Genomic DNA, 16885 nt, shown 5'->3' with positions numbered 1-16885 from the left:
TCAAGGATTCATCTTCAGATCTGAATATGTTACTGACTTCATTATGGATGAGTGTGTGCCTTTGAGAACATACCGGACATGCCCAGACCAGAAAATTCGCAGTCTGCTGAGGACTGGATCTGTAGCATTCAACATCAGTGATCCAGAACTCTACAAGAAGTCCAGGTACAACTTACAGAAGGCTATCTTAAGAATGAAAATGCATTCCAGGTGAAATTAGAGACAAAATCAGATGCACGTTAGTTAAGGCAGGGTTTGCAGGCCGTTGCTCCCTACAAGGTGAAACATAACATCATAAATGGCTGTGATGTTTCACTCTCCAACGAGCTGATGCCTTTTACGGATGCTTTTAAAGGAAGAATAAAATATAGCTATGTGAATCCCTGCAGCATCTGGCAATCCTGTGATATCTATCTCAGAAGCAGACGTCAAAACATCTTTCAAGAGAGTGAACCTCAAGGCCCCAATGGTGTACCTGGCAGGGCACAGAAAACCTGTGCCAACCAACTGGTTGAAGTGTTCAAGGACATCTTTTATCTCTCATTGCTGCAGCTGAAGGTTCCAACCTGCTTCAAAAGGACATTAATTATTCTGGTGCCCAAGAAAAGCAAGGTGAATTGCCTCAATGACTATTCCCAGTAGGAATCACATCTACTGTGATGAAGTGCTTTGAGAAGTTGGTCATGACTAGAATTAACTCCTGCCTGAGTAAGGACCTGGACTCACTGCAATTTGTCAATCACAATGAAAGGTCTACAGTGGATGCAATTTCACTGGCTCTCCACTCAGCCTTTGAACACTTGGACAAAGGCAATACAGTACCAACATTGGGGCTAATGTTTATTTATTTCAGCTCAGCATTCCTTCAGTACTAATCAACAAACTTCAAAACCTTGGGCTTCTGTAGCTCTCTCAGCAACTGAATACTTGTCTTCCTAATCAAGAGACCACATTCAGTGCAGATTGGAAATAACATTTCCTTGGTGCAATCAACTTGGGGGCACCTCAAGGACACATGTTCATCGCACTGCTCTCAACTCTCTACACTCATAACTGCCTGGCTATGCACAGCTGAAATGCTATCTATAAATTTGGGAATTAAACAATTGTTGTGAGGCACAATCTGAGAAAGTGATGAGGGAGGTATTCAGGAGTGAGATAGTTCTGTTGGTTAAATGCTGTCATAATAACCTTGCACTCAATGTCAGTCAGGCCAAGGAACTTGATTGTGAACTTCAGGAAGACAAAATCAGGAGAACACATAGCAGTTCTTATGAGGGGTCAGCAGTGAATAGAGTGAGCAGCTTCAAGTTCTTGGGCATTAATATCTTTGAAGATCTAATCATGTGCCCAACATTTTGATGCAATTTTAAAGAAGCCACACCTGCAGCTGAATTTCATTAGAAATTTGAGGAAATTATGTCACCAAAAACTCTTGTAAATTTTGATATACTATGGAGAGCATACTGATGGTTGCATCACCATCTGGTATGGATGTACCAATGCATAGAATCAGAGAAAGCTGCAGAGGCCTGTAAGCTCAGCCAACTCAATCATCGGTACTAGCCTTCTCACCATCGAAGACAGCGTTAAAAGGTGATGCCTCATGAAGGCAGCATCTATCACAAAGGCCCTCACCATCCAGGATATACCCTCTTTCCATTACTACCACTGGGGAGAAGGTACAGACGCCTGAAGACACACACTCCACATTTAGAGGCAACTTCTTCCCCTTCATCAGATTTTTGAATGGTCACAATTAAGACTACCTCACATTTTTGCTCTCTTTTAAGTGCTACTTACTTACTTTTAATGTTTTTATTATAATTTATAGGAATTGTTTAGGTATTGCTACTGCAAAACAACAAATTTCACAACATACTGTATGTCATTGAATATAAACCTGATTCTGATCCTAATCCATTTCCTATATACCTACTAAGGTAAAGGAAGAAGCAATAATGATGAAGCAAAGAAATGAAATTAATCATCGATTACAATACAGTGTTTGCATAATGAGTTAAATCTCACTATTCTGAAAATTTGACTGGGCACTTCAGGCTGTAATTTGTCCTTGCTCACTTTCATTAAGGAAAATTGGACAGTTCAATGATATCTTAAGTTTGAGACACAGTCAACCTGTGGCAAGCTCTCAATCTTTACACATAATTAATAGTGGTCTCTAGCAGGTGTGGAAAACCTATGGCACGTGCGCTCAAGATGGAATGCAGTTTTGTTGGCATGTGGCATGTTGTACTGCCCTGATTCTTTAAATCCCACTCCTAATAAAAGGTGATTATCTTTACTGCCAAATGATATTTTGTGACCGAAAAACTGCCACCTCGACAATTGCAAGATCATGTGATTTTAGATAGTATGTTTTGAAATCCTTCAGACCTGGTACATGCATCAAAATTTAGATAGTAAACAGTTGGACCAGTTGGCACTGGCTTTGCTTTGCTTATTTTTTTACTTCTTCTGTCAATTGAGAGTGAACACTGGATATTCAATGATAAGAATGGTAAATACTGTACGTAGTTTACAACCTCCATGTATTTTTTTTACAATAAATAGTTTTACTGATATAAATAAAATGTTATTTAAGTTTATTGGTGAAATATTTTTAAATTTCAGCTTGTTCAGAATGCTAGTTGCACTAGCAAAGAACCAAGAACATTCAAATGATCAGAGAAGTAGCAGAGATTTACGAGTGGTGGAGTAAAAGATTTGGCATAATTAAAAATGGTGATAAAAAATAATGCGTCTGCAGGACTTCCTCCATAAAATGCATAATGACGCTGTTCATAAATGGCTTTGTGATAAAAGTGGGCAAGAACAAAAAGAACACATGCAACCATATTTTGTTGAAATTTATTTCAGATAGTTCCAACTTAGTTACTGCTAGCTTTGAGGTTTTGAGAATATTGCTCAACATGGAAAACTACTTAATGCTGGGAATATGTTAAATAACAATGTCTAGAGTGTGCTCCTTTCTCTTTTGTTGGTTTTCTGGAAAAACAAAAAAAAACCTTAAGAATTTGTCAGGAAGCAGTAAAATAGTAAAAGATAAAATATTAATAGGGCACAGACATGCGGACACCCTCCAGCATTTTTTTGGGTATTGCTCCAGATTTCCAACATCTGCAGAATCCCTTATTAACAAAAGATGCTAGTTCACGTAAATTTCTTTACATTTATCTTAAAGGGAACACTGATATTACATCAGATAGGCCAGACATTATTGCTTGATTTGTAGGGGTGATGAATATGCCAAGAACTAGTTAACTTGGTAACGTCACCTGAACAGAGGTTGAAATATGTAAGGTAGTAGTAAAAGAATTGTTTAGATGACAAGTTAACCTTTCAAAAATAACTTCTGTGACAACTGATGGTGCACTCAGAATGACTGGTAAAGAGACTGGCAAGACCTACAGTATCTGTTTGCAAAATATGTTGGATATTTACTAATAGACCTTCATTATATAGTACGAGAAGACTTTGTGCAAAAGCTGACCTCAAAAAACTTTTAAGTGATGAAAATTGTAACTGAGGAGATTCATGTTATTTCTGGGTGTGCTTTGAAATAAAACATATAATTTCAGAATTTACTGAGTGAGATGAATTTGGTGTACACAGCACAACTTATATACAACAATGTTCACTGGCTTAGTGGAGACTCTGTCCTTGGAAAGGTTTGTTGAGTGCTTGGATGAAATTAGTCTGTTGACAGATGAAACATTTTCTCGTCAAGAATTATGTTGTATGGATTTGCATAGACTTTTTTTAAAGCAGATTTCTCACCTTTAAATGACTTGAACACTAAATTAAAAGGGATCTGGCAAAACACTCAATGTTATGTTTGATAATCTAAATGTCTTTTAAATCAAAGTGTTTAAGCATGAAGCTGTTAATTGCACTTTATTGAGCTTCCAGAAAAAACAGGCATTCAGAGTCTTCCAAGATAACCTTTGAGCATCATTGATTCAACTACTGAACAATTTTCTTTAAGATACTAAGTTCAGGTAAATTGAAGAAGCTGGACAATTCAAAAAGTATGCAGACATAAAGTGTGCAAATTAGACAAATCAAATTTCAAAATGTTGCAGAGGATTAATTTAGATGATTTTGAAATGCAATTGATTGATTTACAAAGCAGCTTAATTTGGAGGCAAAATTGTTGATTTAAGAGCGGAACTAGAAAATATTGAAAGACAGAGGTTAGTGACTGGATCGAAGCATAAAAATTTAGGTGAACAGGATTTGAAACTCTGGAATTCCTGAAATACTTAACTGCCTGAAGATTTTGCAGTGGCAATACTAACAGTATTTCCATCAACATATTCACACAAACTATTTTTTTCCCCCTCAGTAATGAACTTTGTCATTAGAATAGACTTAATAATGAAACTAGTGTTACACTCATAGCACTCCAAACAACCAAATACAAGCTGGATATAAAATGTGTCATCGTCAGTGCAGCAACAAAAGTTTCAGAGTTAAGTGTTTATTTCTCTTTCGTTGACCTTTTATGAATAAGCACCAAAGCTTATAATCATGTTCACATTTCTTGTGTGTATATGAGATACAATAATAATACCACCATTTAGAAATATTGTTTTTGCAATTGTATTTTATAAGATTGATATTCATAACTTTTTAACAGGTTGAAACAAAAGCATTTTAGAAAATCTGTCTGGTATACTTTTATTAATAGTAAAACAATGAATACACATAAATAAGCAATAAGACTCAGCCTTTAAATGCCATAATTATTGTTACTAATTCATTTATCAATGATAAATGAGAATACAGAGGAAATTTACAAGGATGTTACCTGGATTGGAGAGCATGCCCTATGAGAATAGGTTGAGCAAACTTGGCCTTTTCTCCTTGGAGTGACAGAGGATGAGAGGTGACCTGACAGAGGTATGTAAGATGAGAGGCATTGATCGTGTGGATAGCCAGAGGCATGGCTGAAATGGCTAACATGAAATGGCATAGTCTTAAGGTGATTGGAAGTAGGCACAAGGGGGATGTCAAAGGCAAGAAGTTTTTCCACACAGAGAGTGGTGGGTCCGTGGAATGCACTGCTAAAGATGATGGTAGAGGCAGACACAATAGGGTATTTTAAGAAACTCTCAGATAGGTACATGGAGCTTAGAAAAATAGTGCTATGTGGTAGGGAAATCTACGCAGTTTCTGGAGCAGGTTACATGGTCGGCATAACATTGTGGGCCGAAGGGCCAGTAATGTGCTGTAGATTTCTATGTTCTATGATACCTCTGTTCAAAATTACCATGACATGTGCAATTTTTAAAAAAAAAGATTATCGCCAATTTGTACACTGTCAAAAATGTTTGCCACACCTTCTGTAGAGTATACCATACTACCAAGCTTGAACTATAATGCTGCATAAATTATTTAATAAAGAACACATTAGGATTGATTAAATCAGATTGCTTGACCTTAGCAATAATACACAACACAAATTAATGTTAAAACATGTTTGTTATTCAGTATGTACTAATAAGCTAACATGAACTGCTCAAGCTTACAACAAAGATAAAGAATATAAAAAGATCAGCTGTTCATAAAAATACATACCTAGAACATCATCTGATTTCTTTCTTTCAATTATCTGAATGTCTGTTGCACCGACTGGGATATGTGTTATAAGGGAATAACCTAGGAAATATGACAGACTTTAAGTTCAAAATCCATGATAATCTAATCTACAAAAACTCTAGAAAAACTTAAGGAAAATTTATATGAATACTGTTGGAAAAATAAATACAAAGACATCCAAGAGCTGAGAATAGAACAGTAGGTATCTGATGATCCTCTGTGGAAAAGTGGTGGATGGATCTGGTACAGAATTATGCACAGGGTTATCAATACTCAAAATTACACCCTGACAAGTAATTAGCCACACCAACCTCAAAGTACCTGAATGTGTATTAATGAGAGAGCTTTATAGATAAATAGTTTTCTCCTTTCGGTGGTTTTAATTTTGTTTTACCCCATCATTCTTTACTTCTACTCCATTCCTTTTGGCATTTAACCTTTCTTTCCCATTCAATGGATTTTCATGGTTTGCCACAGCAGAACATATAACTATAAGCCATGCCTGTTACCACTGGGAATTATAAAACGAGTTAGTGTGTGGTTACATACAATATCAGGGTGGCAGATTGACATCATGACATACAGCAAAGAAAATAAGCGCTAGAACCAAAAGGTGACAAAAAGTCCCACAAGTTTGTAAACAAGATTTTAAAGATTTTGTCTAGAAGTACGCAGCATAATGTTGTAGTACATACATATGTCTAAGCTTCTGGTAAATATTTAGCTGGATGCTTTATTAAACAACAATACATATAAATTACACTGGATTCCAGTCAATTGGGATACATCAGGATCAATACACTTCAGCCAAAGTTGTATGGAAATAGTTAAATATGTATAAAAGCCAAGCTACCATTTAACTGAGTAACAAATTATGTATTAAATTAAATACAGAACAAATTAGAATATAAGAAATATTACTAGAGTATTATAAAGCAATATTAGTTCCCAATAGTTATCAACAGAGAAATTCATCCTGTTTACACTACCACATTCTTTTGATTGAATGTAAATGAACAAGATCAGCGCAGACACCTGGTTGGTTGTGTCATATCTAACAATGGCAGGACACCTGTGCAAGAGAGCTTTTAAAGTGGAAAATCTGTTGCACTGGAGCGGTTTCACTCTTATTGAATTCGGAAGTCTGAGTCTAGTGGTACAAGTAGTCACCAAGTAGTGGGAACTTCCTTGGTCATCTATTGCAGCCATGACTTCTGTGCCTTGTCTTGCACTACACTCTTCAGGAAGTGGTGCAGAATCGCATTCTTGGTCATTGGATCTTAATGTTGATCACATCCGCCCAGTCTACTGGATTTGACTTCACATGCTAGGACTTGCATATCATTATCCCACTGAGATACAAGGTCCATTGGCTACCCTCACTTGGTTTACTCCGCCTGCAAAGGCGGTGTACTGGAGTGTGGCTGCTATTGCATGCAAACAGCTACTTGGAGCCACAGGTGAGAGCTGAGAGTTTGGTGAGGACCAAAGGCGAGTGCGCTGTGCCAGGATGGATATGACAAGTCCCTTCAGAGGTGCTACCCCTCGCTGGACTGATAATAGACTGCCTTCATACAATAGATTTGATGCTCGCATCCTCCAAATCTTCATTTTAACACTCAACATGACTGTCAATACCTTCAAATTGTTTGTAGTTCCCAACTTGAAGTACTGAAACAGTTTCATTTTCACTCCCAGCATTTCTGGCATCTTCATACCTGTATGCTTGAAACTGCAGTGAGTAACAGTTACGAGTTGTCTTACTGCTTATTTCTCACCTACTACAAGTGACAAAAATCATTTGCTTTTTGAACATAAACACATGAAACTGACACTTAAAACTATTTGCTTTAAGTATGGTGTAGTGTCTAATAGCCACACAAATGCATGCAACTGACGCTCTTTAGAAACTGTTCTGCAACAGTCTCCTGTTCCAATTAAGAGGCAGAGCGTCCCAAATAAACAAAGGAAATCCTTGCAATTTTGTCGATTAGCTTTTGTTCTTGAAGAGTTGCCCCAAATGGGCAGCCACTCGATCAATCGATGGCCCAACTAACTGGAATTCAGTGTAATTGCATTTGAAAACCCATTGGTTAACAGTGAACAGAACAAACCAATTGGTCAGCTACTATATGGCACTCACTGCTTCAGTACCATCCACCAGCATGCATTTTTCACAGCTTCAATCATTTATTAAAATTTCATTAATTTCTACCTAAATTCCAGTCTCTGACAAAGCACTATGCTCAAACATCTTTAACAACATTTCTCCCAAACCATCAATTACCATCTGAGACAGAGGTTATTATAAAGTGTAAAGCAAGAATGCATGCAGCTGTGAAGATTCAAAAGACAGAAGGTACATACACAAGACAAGCACCAGCATTATTATTTGAAATGAGTTCTCTGCTCTTTGACACTCATACACTGTTGCCACATGGTGGAACCCTAATGAAGTGACATGCTTCAGGAAGCCTGCCACATGCATTTAATTATTTCAGTCCCTTCTCTATGCAGATCACAATAAACACCAAATTCACCATTTAATTATTGATCATTATCCACATTAAAATTAAAAATAACAGAAAATATCACACAATCAAGGGGATTTTTCATCTAACCAACAATTAGTTTACACCCAACGCTTGTCTCTGGGTTCATTCATGAAATGATAATCAATGATTTGACACATTTTTCCCCTCTCCTGGAAGAGGGTGACGTGCCTTTCATCCATCTTGAACCTGAACTTGCTATGAGTTGCAGAAGGGTGTGATGGACAAGTGTGTGGTGGATATTGCTTCTGCGCACCTGCAGTTGTAAATTTGAAAAGTTAGCAGCAGGACATGTGGAAAACACAAGTGGTAGAGAGTGATGAAGCCACCAGAAGCTTAGGAGCCACAATTGGCTTGAAGGATTTGGGAATCAAGAACATGTAAATGACCTTACACTCAATGTCAGCAAGTTCAAAGAATTGATTGTGGACTTCAGGAAAAGGAAGCTGAAGAAAGACACCAATCCTCATCAAGGCATCAGCAGTAGAAAGGATGATCAGTTTTAAGTTCTTGAGTGTCGCAAAGTCTCTAAAGATCTATGCTAGGTCCAATATATTGATGTAATTACACAACTACATGTTATTAGGAGTATGAAGAGATTTGGTATATCACTAAAGACACTCAACTTTCTATAGGTGTACTGTGGACAGCATTCTAACTGGTTGCCTCACCATCTGGTGTGGAGTGGCCACTGCACAAGATTGGAAAAAGCTGCAAAAACTCAGACAGCTCCACCATGGGCACCAGCCTCCCCAGTGTTGAGGACACCCTCAAGAGCAATGCCTCAAGAAGGCAGCATCCATCATCACTCAGGACATGCCCTCTTCTCGTTGCAACCATCAAGGAGGTACAAGAGCCTGAAGAAACACATTTAATGTTTCAGGAACAGCTTCTTACCCTACGTCATCAGATTTTTGAATGGACAATGAACCCATGAATACTACCTTACTCTTTTTACACTACTTAATTTATATACATCTTAATGTTATTGTTATTTATTCTTTTTATTATGTTTTGCAATATACTGGTTCCAAAAAAACCAATAAATTTCATGACATATGCCAGTGATATTAAGCCCAATTCTGATTCTGCAAGATAATTATATACACCATCTAATTTCCATGTACTTTGCTCGACCTCTGATCGTAGAGCTTTCCCTTCCCTTCCCAGTCAAGAATTCAGGATGAGTGATTTCATTCAAATATGGTTGATCACTGCTGCCCAGATCCTACTCCCATCTGTTGCATGCTATTTCTTCCTGAAAGAAAAACTATGACTAAAAGTGTTGATATTTGTGGAATGCCTCAAATATGTAACGAACTACAATTTTTTTTCAAGTTATGTGTACCATCTGTGAAGGATGTAGTAATTTAGAACCTATGACTGTCAATATGCAGAGAAACTCCAATAATCTATTATATGATTATCCCGAAATTGTGATGGTTCTGCATTTGGCCTCCTGGATGTTGATTATTGAGCTCCTTTTAAAACATTGGTGTTAGTTCTTGTACTCATTTTAAATACATCAGGGGTCTGATTCCAGTGCTGCCTTCAAACTTACCTGATTATACTTCCAATTCTCCCTCAAAACTTGAAAGTCACCCAGCTCTATTTGCTATGCTCTCTGAAAGCTTGGAGCTTTGTTTCCCTGCATTCCCTTCAATCTTTCCAGGTTCACTACAAAATATTCTACTGTGCAACATCTAAAATGTGAACTATATGATTGTTGTAGAATCCGGCCGGTTCCTTGCATGCTTTCCATCTATGCTGGGTTGAGTGTCATGCTAGCAACTCGACCTCACAAAACAAACAAAAAAGTGCTAAAAGAAATGGCAAGGTTGCCACCTGATGTGCCACAAGGCGCGGAAAGGACCAACAAAAGCTTTTTGAAGAATGGCAATAGCAACCAACAGTCTGGAAAAATCTAAATCACTACAGATGCCTGAATTTAAGTGTTTTACTGTACATTTTTAGAAAATGAATTAAGCTTGTTTAAGTTCTAATATTATTAGTGGTACAGTTATTAAGAATCTAAATTTAGGAACTTATGATGGCCACTCAAAAAAACTATCACATGTAATTCCTGGGCTCATGTTTTTTCCCCACTGTGTTCATATCCTTGAGAACTGATGTCCTTATGAACCAATTTCCTAATGCACCACAGACTTGAATTTTATTTTAAAACTATAAACTTAAATTGGGCACTTTCAAACCTCAAAGCACACAATATTTAAGCTGGTCTGAAAAGTTACCAATTGATTCCTTGGCTGTCTACTTTCTAGCCCTTGTTCCCCAACAGCATAGGATATAGTTTTCAAAGAAATTAGTGTCCAGTGATGTCTTTTGAAAATTCCACAGGTTAAGAACATGATTAACCTTTGATGCTATGCTTTTTGTGGTACAGTTGTTGTAACAGTACATTATTTAATTACACTGATGAAGAACAGTCATGAAAGTATACCTCAGTAAGAGTCATGAAGAAAAATGGAAGAAAATAATTTTTTTCTTAGCACCTTCACTGGAGCAGTGAGAGTGGAGTCTCTGTCCTCTGGAGTATTAAATTCAATGTAGTATATATCTCTCATGAGGCTAAAAGACACATTTGTTATGTGCTGTTTCCATAATATGAAAAACACCAATAAATTAATTACCGGTAATGCTCTTCTAGAACTAAACAGCTCATGCATGGTCACGCTCTTACCCATGTGAGATCCTCCTTTCCTATAGTTGCCAGTAATTCGTATGCAGCTGCTTCCATTGCCCTGGCAAATACCACATTTGTCTAGGGTTAAGGTGGAAAAAAGTACTCCATCACATCCAATAGGCTGTAGAATACAAAGTGAATTTGAAAAAGGAGTCAAAATGGTTGTTTTAACTTTTGGAATTATAACATTTATTTCTTCATGTTATGTTAACAACCTCACACCCTCCAGCTATACAGACTCCTCTGTATTCCCCGTATTTACAAGATGTTCCATCCCGTGCTGGGACCATCAGTTGTCTCTGTCCATCTGCTGTAGTACACTGAAGATCACAAGGCTTGCTCGAAATATGCACATAATCATCTACAAGAAATGAACAATAACAAGTTATATGTCTCATATTACATGAAGCATTTAAAAATAAAGCAATTGGAAATGCAGTCTTTTTTTCGCACAAGTGATGGCTAAGAATGGTATTAACACCTGCAGAATCTACTGCTGATCTTTCAAAGCCATTGGTTGTTGAACATAAATGAAATATTGCAGTCAGCACTTTAGTTAAACAATATTCACTTATCTTTGTTGACCATCAGAGGCTGAAAAAGAGAAGCTCCCTTTCTTTACACATCTTTTTCATTACTATTTTCATACTTTCTGTCAAGATACATTAATCAGCACTCTGCCTTGTGTCGTTGGCCCATGGAAACTAGATTATTAATACAAAAATAATTTTCAAATTATAATGGAACTTCTCAGAAGTTTCCAGGAATTTCTCGGCAACAAATACTTAAAGGAAGACTGACAACAAAGATACTTCTTTCAGTAAAAAGCATCAATAGATGCAAAACAATTTTTTTTAAACTGAAATTTTATAGGAAAATCAGAAGGTACAGTGGGTAACTGCCTTCGTTGCCAGCACTCGCATTTACCAAATGTAAGAGCTGGCAACGAAGGGTCCAGCTTTCTGGATCACTTCCCTCCTAGATGGCTCTCTCATCACAAATCCCTGGTGAGAAATGTCAGCAGATTTAGGATAATGAGGGCAAGGCTCAAGAAGCTCCTCTTCTCCACAAAATAAAAAAGGCCTTATATACTTACTTTAGATGGTCTTAATCGGTATTAATATTTTTAAAGTTAAAATGTATTTCAGATTCTAAATTCAAAACTGTCATTCCAAAGTGCTGACAAACTATGCTCTAAAACTGAAGAGAATGTGGATTTAAGTTTAACTGGCCTATCACATTTCAGCATTTTTGTTGTGGCGGGTTGCTAAGTGTAGATGTGATGTTCCAAATATGAAACAGGAAAATTTGGATGAACATTCAGACTAACGTAGAAGCAACTCAAACAAAATCCATACAGCAAGCCATGGAAATGATGCATGTTTACTTAGGTGTTTGAATAGATTTCCAGTATTAAGGAAATCTTTAAAATTGTCACATTTTTTCCAGAACCAAAAAAAGTTGTATTCAGGTTACACTAGGCACTGCATTGTCATTTTTTAATATAATGAGTAAACAAAACAGATTTGCTCTGTTCCTTTATATGCATACAAAGCATCTTTCGCTGACCAGAAGACAGAAAACTGATTTTGCACTGACACATTTCTAATTCTTAATGTTTCAAAACATTGTAATTATGTTATCACAAATAAGAGTAATTCACAATTTGCACTCAAGTTAATACATTTCAATCAAATCACAAGCATACTCTACTGCGCATAAGATATAGGAGCAGAATTAGGCCTGTCAGCCCATTGAGACTGGTCTACCATTCCATCATGGCCCATTCTCCTGCCTTTTCCCTGTAACCTTTGATACCCTTACCAATCAAGTACCTATCACCTCTGCTTTAAATATACCCAATGACTTGGCCTCCATAGCTGTCTGTGGCAATGAATTCCAGATTCACCACCCCCTGTCTAAAGAAATTCCTTCTCATCTGTTGTAAAGGGGTGTCCTTCCATTCTGAGGCAGTGCCCTCTGGACCTTGACTCCTCCACTGTAGGAATCACCCACACTATCTAGACCTTTCAATATTTAATAGGTTTCAGATCCCACTTTATTCTTCTAAACTTCAATGAGTATAGCCCTAGAAACGGCAAACAATCACTATTTAAACAATGGATGGATCAAATTTGAAAGTGCAATGATTTTCTTCACCTGGATACAATGGCTTCCATTTGTAAGTTCTTCCATTATAAGTACGAGAGTTAAAAGAAGAGCACTGCTCATCGCGGAAGCTCCTCCCATTAGCTGGGCAGTCCTGCAAAGGTTAAAGAGACGCTTGTTTAAAATATATACCTGAATAGTCATGCTACATTCACTTTATGTTGTTAAACCATGCCAGCATGGATTGGTATTGTTCAGACACAGGATTTGTTTGTGATCTGTGTGAAAAGGTCAAAATGAATTTTAATTGCTGCCTTTAAAAAGAATGCACAGTATTTACTAGTTGCTCAATACTCCTAAACAAATTGACTTTGGTGCACATATCTTTAACGTGCATCACTGGAAACAAATTCAAAAGTCTAGTTAAAGAACCTACTATCTAGAACAGTGGTTCCCAACCTTTTTTTGGCCATGCCCCACCTAATCACCTCTAAAATCCTGATGCCCCCTGTGGTGATATATAATTCTTATTATTCAAAAAGTGAACTCCTATTCACCTGGAGGAAGCCTAAAAGACCATTAACTTGGTTTAAACAAGCTTCCAAAGAACATGGCATTCATGAAAGAGAAAAATAAAGGAACCAAAGGACTGTTAAAGTTCTGAGGAAGAAATTACTAAGAAATTGTAAAAAAAAGAACATTAAGTGATATTAAAATAATAATAATAAATAAATAAATCAATGCCGATTCGTTTCTACAGCATACAAAGGCAGATACACCGTTTAAAAGAGATGACGCAATGTACACACCTTCACACCACCAAGAACCGAAAGCTACTGCAAAAAGCAGCATTGGCGCGACCTCGTACGAGTTTCTTACGCGTTTGGACTTGTTCATTCGTTCCTTCCTACATCAGTCAATTCATTAATTTAATTACGAAAGCCATTTGATGGTTGTAATGATGGTGATACACTATATATACAGTACATACGCAATTACACATGTACATACACAAGTATTTTTATGTATGCATACTGTATATACACATATGTATTAACTCGCACACACACTCATACTCACACAGACTTACTAGAAAAAATTCACTGTTAATAACTCATTCTCGAATTGCCCCCCTTAAAAATCAAATTACCCCCCCTGTGGGGCATATGCCCCACGTTGGGAACCACTGATCTAGAACATGTCCTCTTCTCATTACCATCAGGGAGGAGGTACTGGAGCCAGAGGACCCACAATTGACATTTTAGGAACAGCCTCTTCCCCTCTGCCAGATCTCTGAAAGCTCCATGAAAACTAACTCCCTATTCATTTTTGCACTGTTAATTTATTATTGTAACTTGCAGTAAATTTTATGTCTTGCACTGTGCTGCTGCAACAAAACAAATTTCACAACATATGTCAGAGATTCTGTGGAAGTCCTGTATAAGAGTGAGGGTGCCCCTACTTTACAACTTCTGACCTCTGTCTTAGTTGATTAAGTAACAGGAGAGATGGTTTCACTGCTAAGAGTTCTAGGCTTACACCATGAGTTGATATGAAATGGGAGATGGCCACAGAAATCACTTCCAGTAATGTCCTCAGTGACATTCATGAGATTCTAAATAAACTCAGCAGCCACATTATTAGGCACAACTGTGCAACCTGCTCAGAAATGCAAACATCTAATTAGCCAGTCATGTGGCAACATCTCAATGCATAAAAGCATGCAGACATGGTCAAGGGGTTTATTTGCTGTTCAGACCAAACATCAGAATGGGGAAGAAAGTAATCCAAGTAACCAACTGGTGGCAGGCAGGTGGCAGATTTCAGAAACTGCTGATACCTTGGGATTTTTTACATGAGTGTACAAGGATATACCTGTCAGGAAGGATGAATGAGAGAGTTCCTTTCCCCTGAAAGGAATAAAAAGCCCAAGTTTTTAAAAAATTCTGTAAGATTTTGATAGACGAGGCACAGAAATTGTGTTCCCAATTTGATAGACGAGGCACAGAAATTGTCAGTGAATACAAAACAAATATTGAAATTTAAAGAGAACCCTTAACCAATCTGCTGATTGCTTTCCACTGTACTTGATTTCCTTTGCCCATTCTGGTGCAATTCTAACCACTGTTCTTGTGTAACTTCTCAGACATTGTATACTTCCATTTCTTATTATCATTTTTATTCTCTATTTAGGACACTATAAGTAATCATCAATTATTGTGTGGCATGTTCCTAAACATTGTTTTACAGTGCCAACTACGGACCCCAACTAACACCTTTCGGTCATTGTTCTTTCTATGTAATCGGAGGATCAACAATAATGACAAGTGCACTACCAGACATTGGGATCAAATGCTAAACAAGTGGAATCATTGGCTACCTCTCATTCACCATATTTGATATTCAGTTTTGTGGAATCCACAGAGGATGCACATTGGCAAGAAAATAAGGGACAAAATATTTAATACTGCCAAAATAAATTTCTCCTCTTTTCTGTCTGTTGCTCTTTTCACATTCTCAAAAACAGTCAGTCCCCTGTGCAGAATACTTCCAACCCGCAGCTGTTTTTATGTATTGCACTTCCACCTAGAAGTGTTTTCATGTAGTTTGTTTTTATCCCAATACCCAAGTTATATTACAAGTAGATGGTTTTACTGACCTGCAGGTTGCACAGCTGATATCTTTTAGAAGTGCCTGTACAGGTCTGGTTATCAGTTGTCATCACTGCTATTCTTCTGCTACATAAACCATGCAGAAAAAAATATTAACACAAAAGAAAATCTGTAGATGCTGTTTTCCAGGTGAATTTATAATTGAGCAACACGCACACAAAATGCTGGAGGAACTCAGCAGAGCAGGCAGAATCTATGGAAAGGAGTAAACAGTCGACGTTTCAGGCTGAGAAAAGGTTGTGTGTGCTGCTCAGAAAAAATAGTCCATTTTGTAGTCAGGTTGTTATTGTACTTCTGTTGCAATTGTATCAAAATCTCTCTCCAAGTAAACTGAAGAAATATTCATTAAATTTACAGAAAGATAACACAAGTGCATAATTTGCACTTACTACAAAATCATTTTCATAGAAGTTACCACTTTACATGGAAAGCACAAAGAACAAAGCTAATCTGCCAATTAACATCTATGCATCATGGTAGTCTGTAACCAAAATGCCTTATTCCCTTCTCCAATTCTCTGGATAAGAAGCTGTTTACCCAGCTTGTCCTTAAATGCATCCATACTATTTACTGTATCATTAGGAGTTGAACTACACAATACCACCCACTCTGCCTAATTAACTTTATTTTGAATTCCCCATTTGACTTTATTTTGCTGTTTAAGTATTTTACATTAAGAGCTTCTAGCTTCCCCCTTTTCACAAGATGTTGCCTGAACTGGAAAACTTTAGCTGAGAGGCAAGACTGGCTAAGATAGGGTAGCTTTATTTGGATAGAGGAAGGTGAGTGAAGTCTTAATTGGCTCTATAAAATTATGGCGAACCTAGACAGTGAACAGGAAGGGCTTATTTCAGTCATCTGGTGCTTAGAAAATAGAGGTATAGATTTAAAGTGGAAGAAGAATTAAATATAATTTTTTCCACCGATTAATGAACTGGAATTCAGTGTCTGAAGCTGTGATAGAAGCAAAACTGCAACAGGAGTTGTCACCTATGGAGCTATGGATTAAATGCCAGAAAGTGAGATTAGGTTTGATAGCTCTATTAAGGGAAAAAAATAAACCAAATGGCCTTCTTTGTCGTAAATTTTCTATGATCTTAAGTGGACACACTGGGACTGTATCTACTCTATCAATGTTTCATTGTTTTAAAGGTTCTAATTTACTCTTGGCTCAAAAATTTTATGTTTTTTTATTTATAGGGAAGTTGACCAGTTTATTCACC

General features: G+C 37.1%; 1 protein-coding gene across 2 annotated transcripts in view; it reads right to left on the bottom strand.

The window, feature by feature from the left end:
* Nucleotides 1–16885, bottom strand: part of adamtsl2 (ADAMTS-like 2) — a 74071-nt gene that overhangs the window by 44941 nt on the left and 12245 nt on the right. Inside the window, exons 4-8 of one of the 2 annotated variants that reach the window (XM_073052248.1) lie at nucleotides 15650–15728; nucleotides 13042–13144; nucleotides 11097–11242; nucleotides 10879–11002; nucleotides 5605–5685 (exon numbers count right to left, since the gene is read on the bottom strand). In XM_073052248.1, the coding sequence (XP_072908349.1) occupies nucleotides 5605–5685; nucleotides 10879–11002; nucleotides 11097–11242; nucleotides 13042–13144; nucleotides 15650–15728 (533 nt within the window). The remainder of the gene's footprint in view (nucleotides 1–5604; nucleotides 5686–10878; nucleotides 11003–11096; nucleotides 11243–13041; nucleotides 13145–15649; nucleotides 15729–16885) is intronic. The other variant, XM_073052249.1, reaches the window with a different exon arrangement.

This window comes from Hemitrygon akajei, chromosome 7 (genome assembly GCF_048418815.1).
Source record: "Hemitrygon akajei chromosome 7, sHemAka1.3, whole genome shotgun sequence".
NCBI lineage: Eukaryota > Metazoa > Chordata > Chondrichthyes > Myliobatiformes > Dasyatidae > Hemitrygon > Hemitrygon akajei.
Note: the sequence above shows the minus strand (reverse complement) of the source record. Positions and strands in the feature narration are given on the sequence as shown.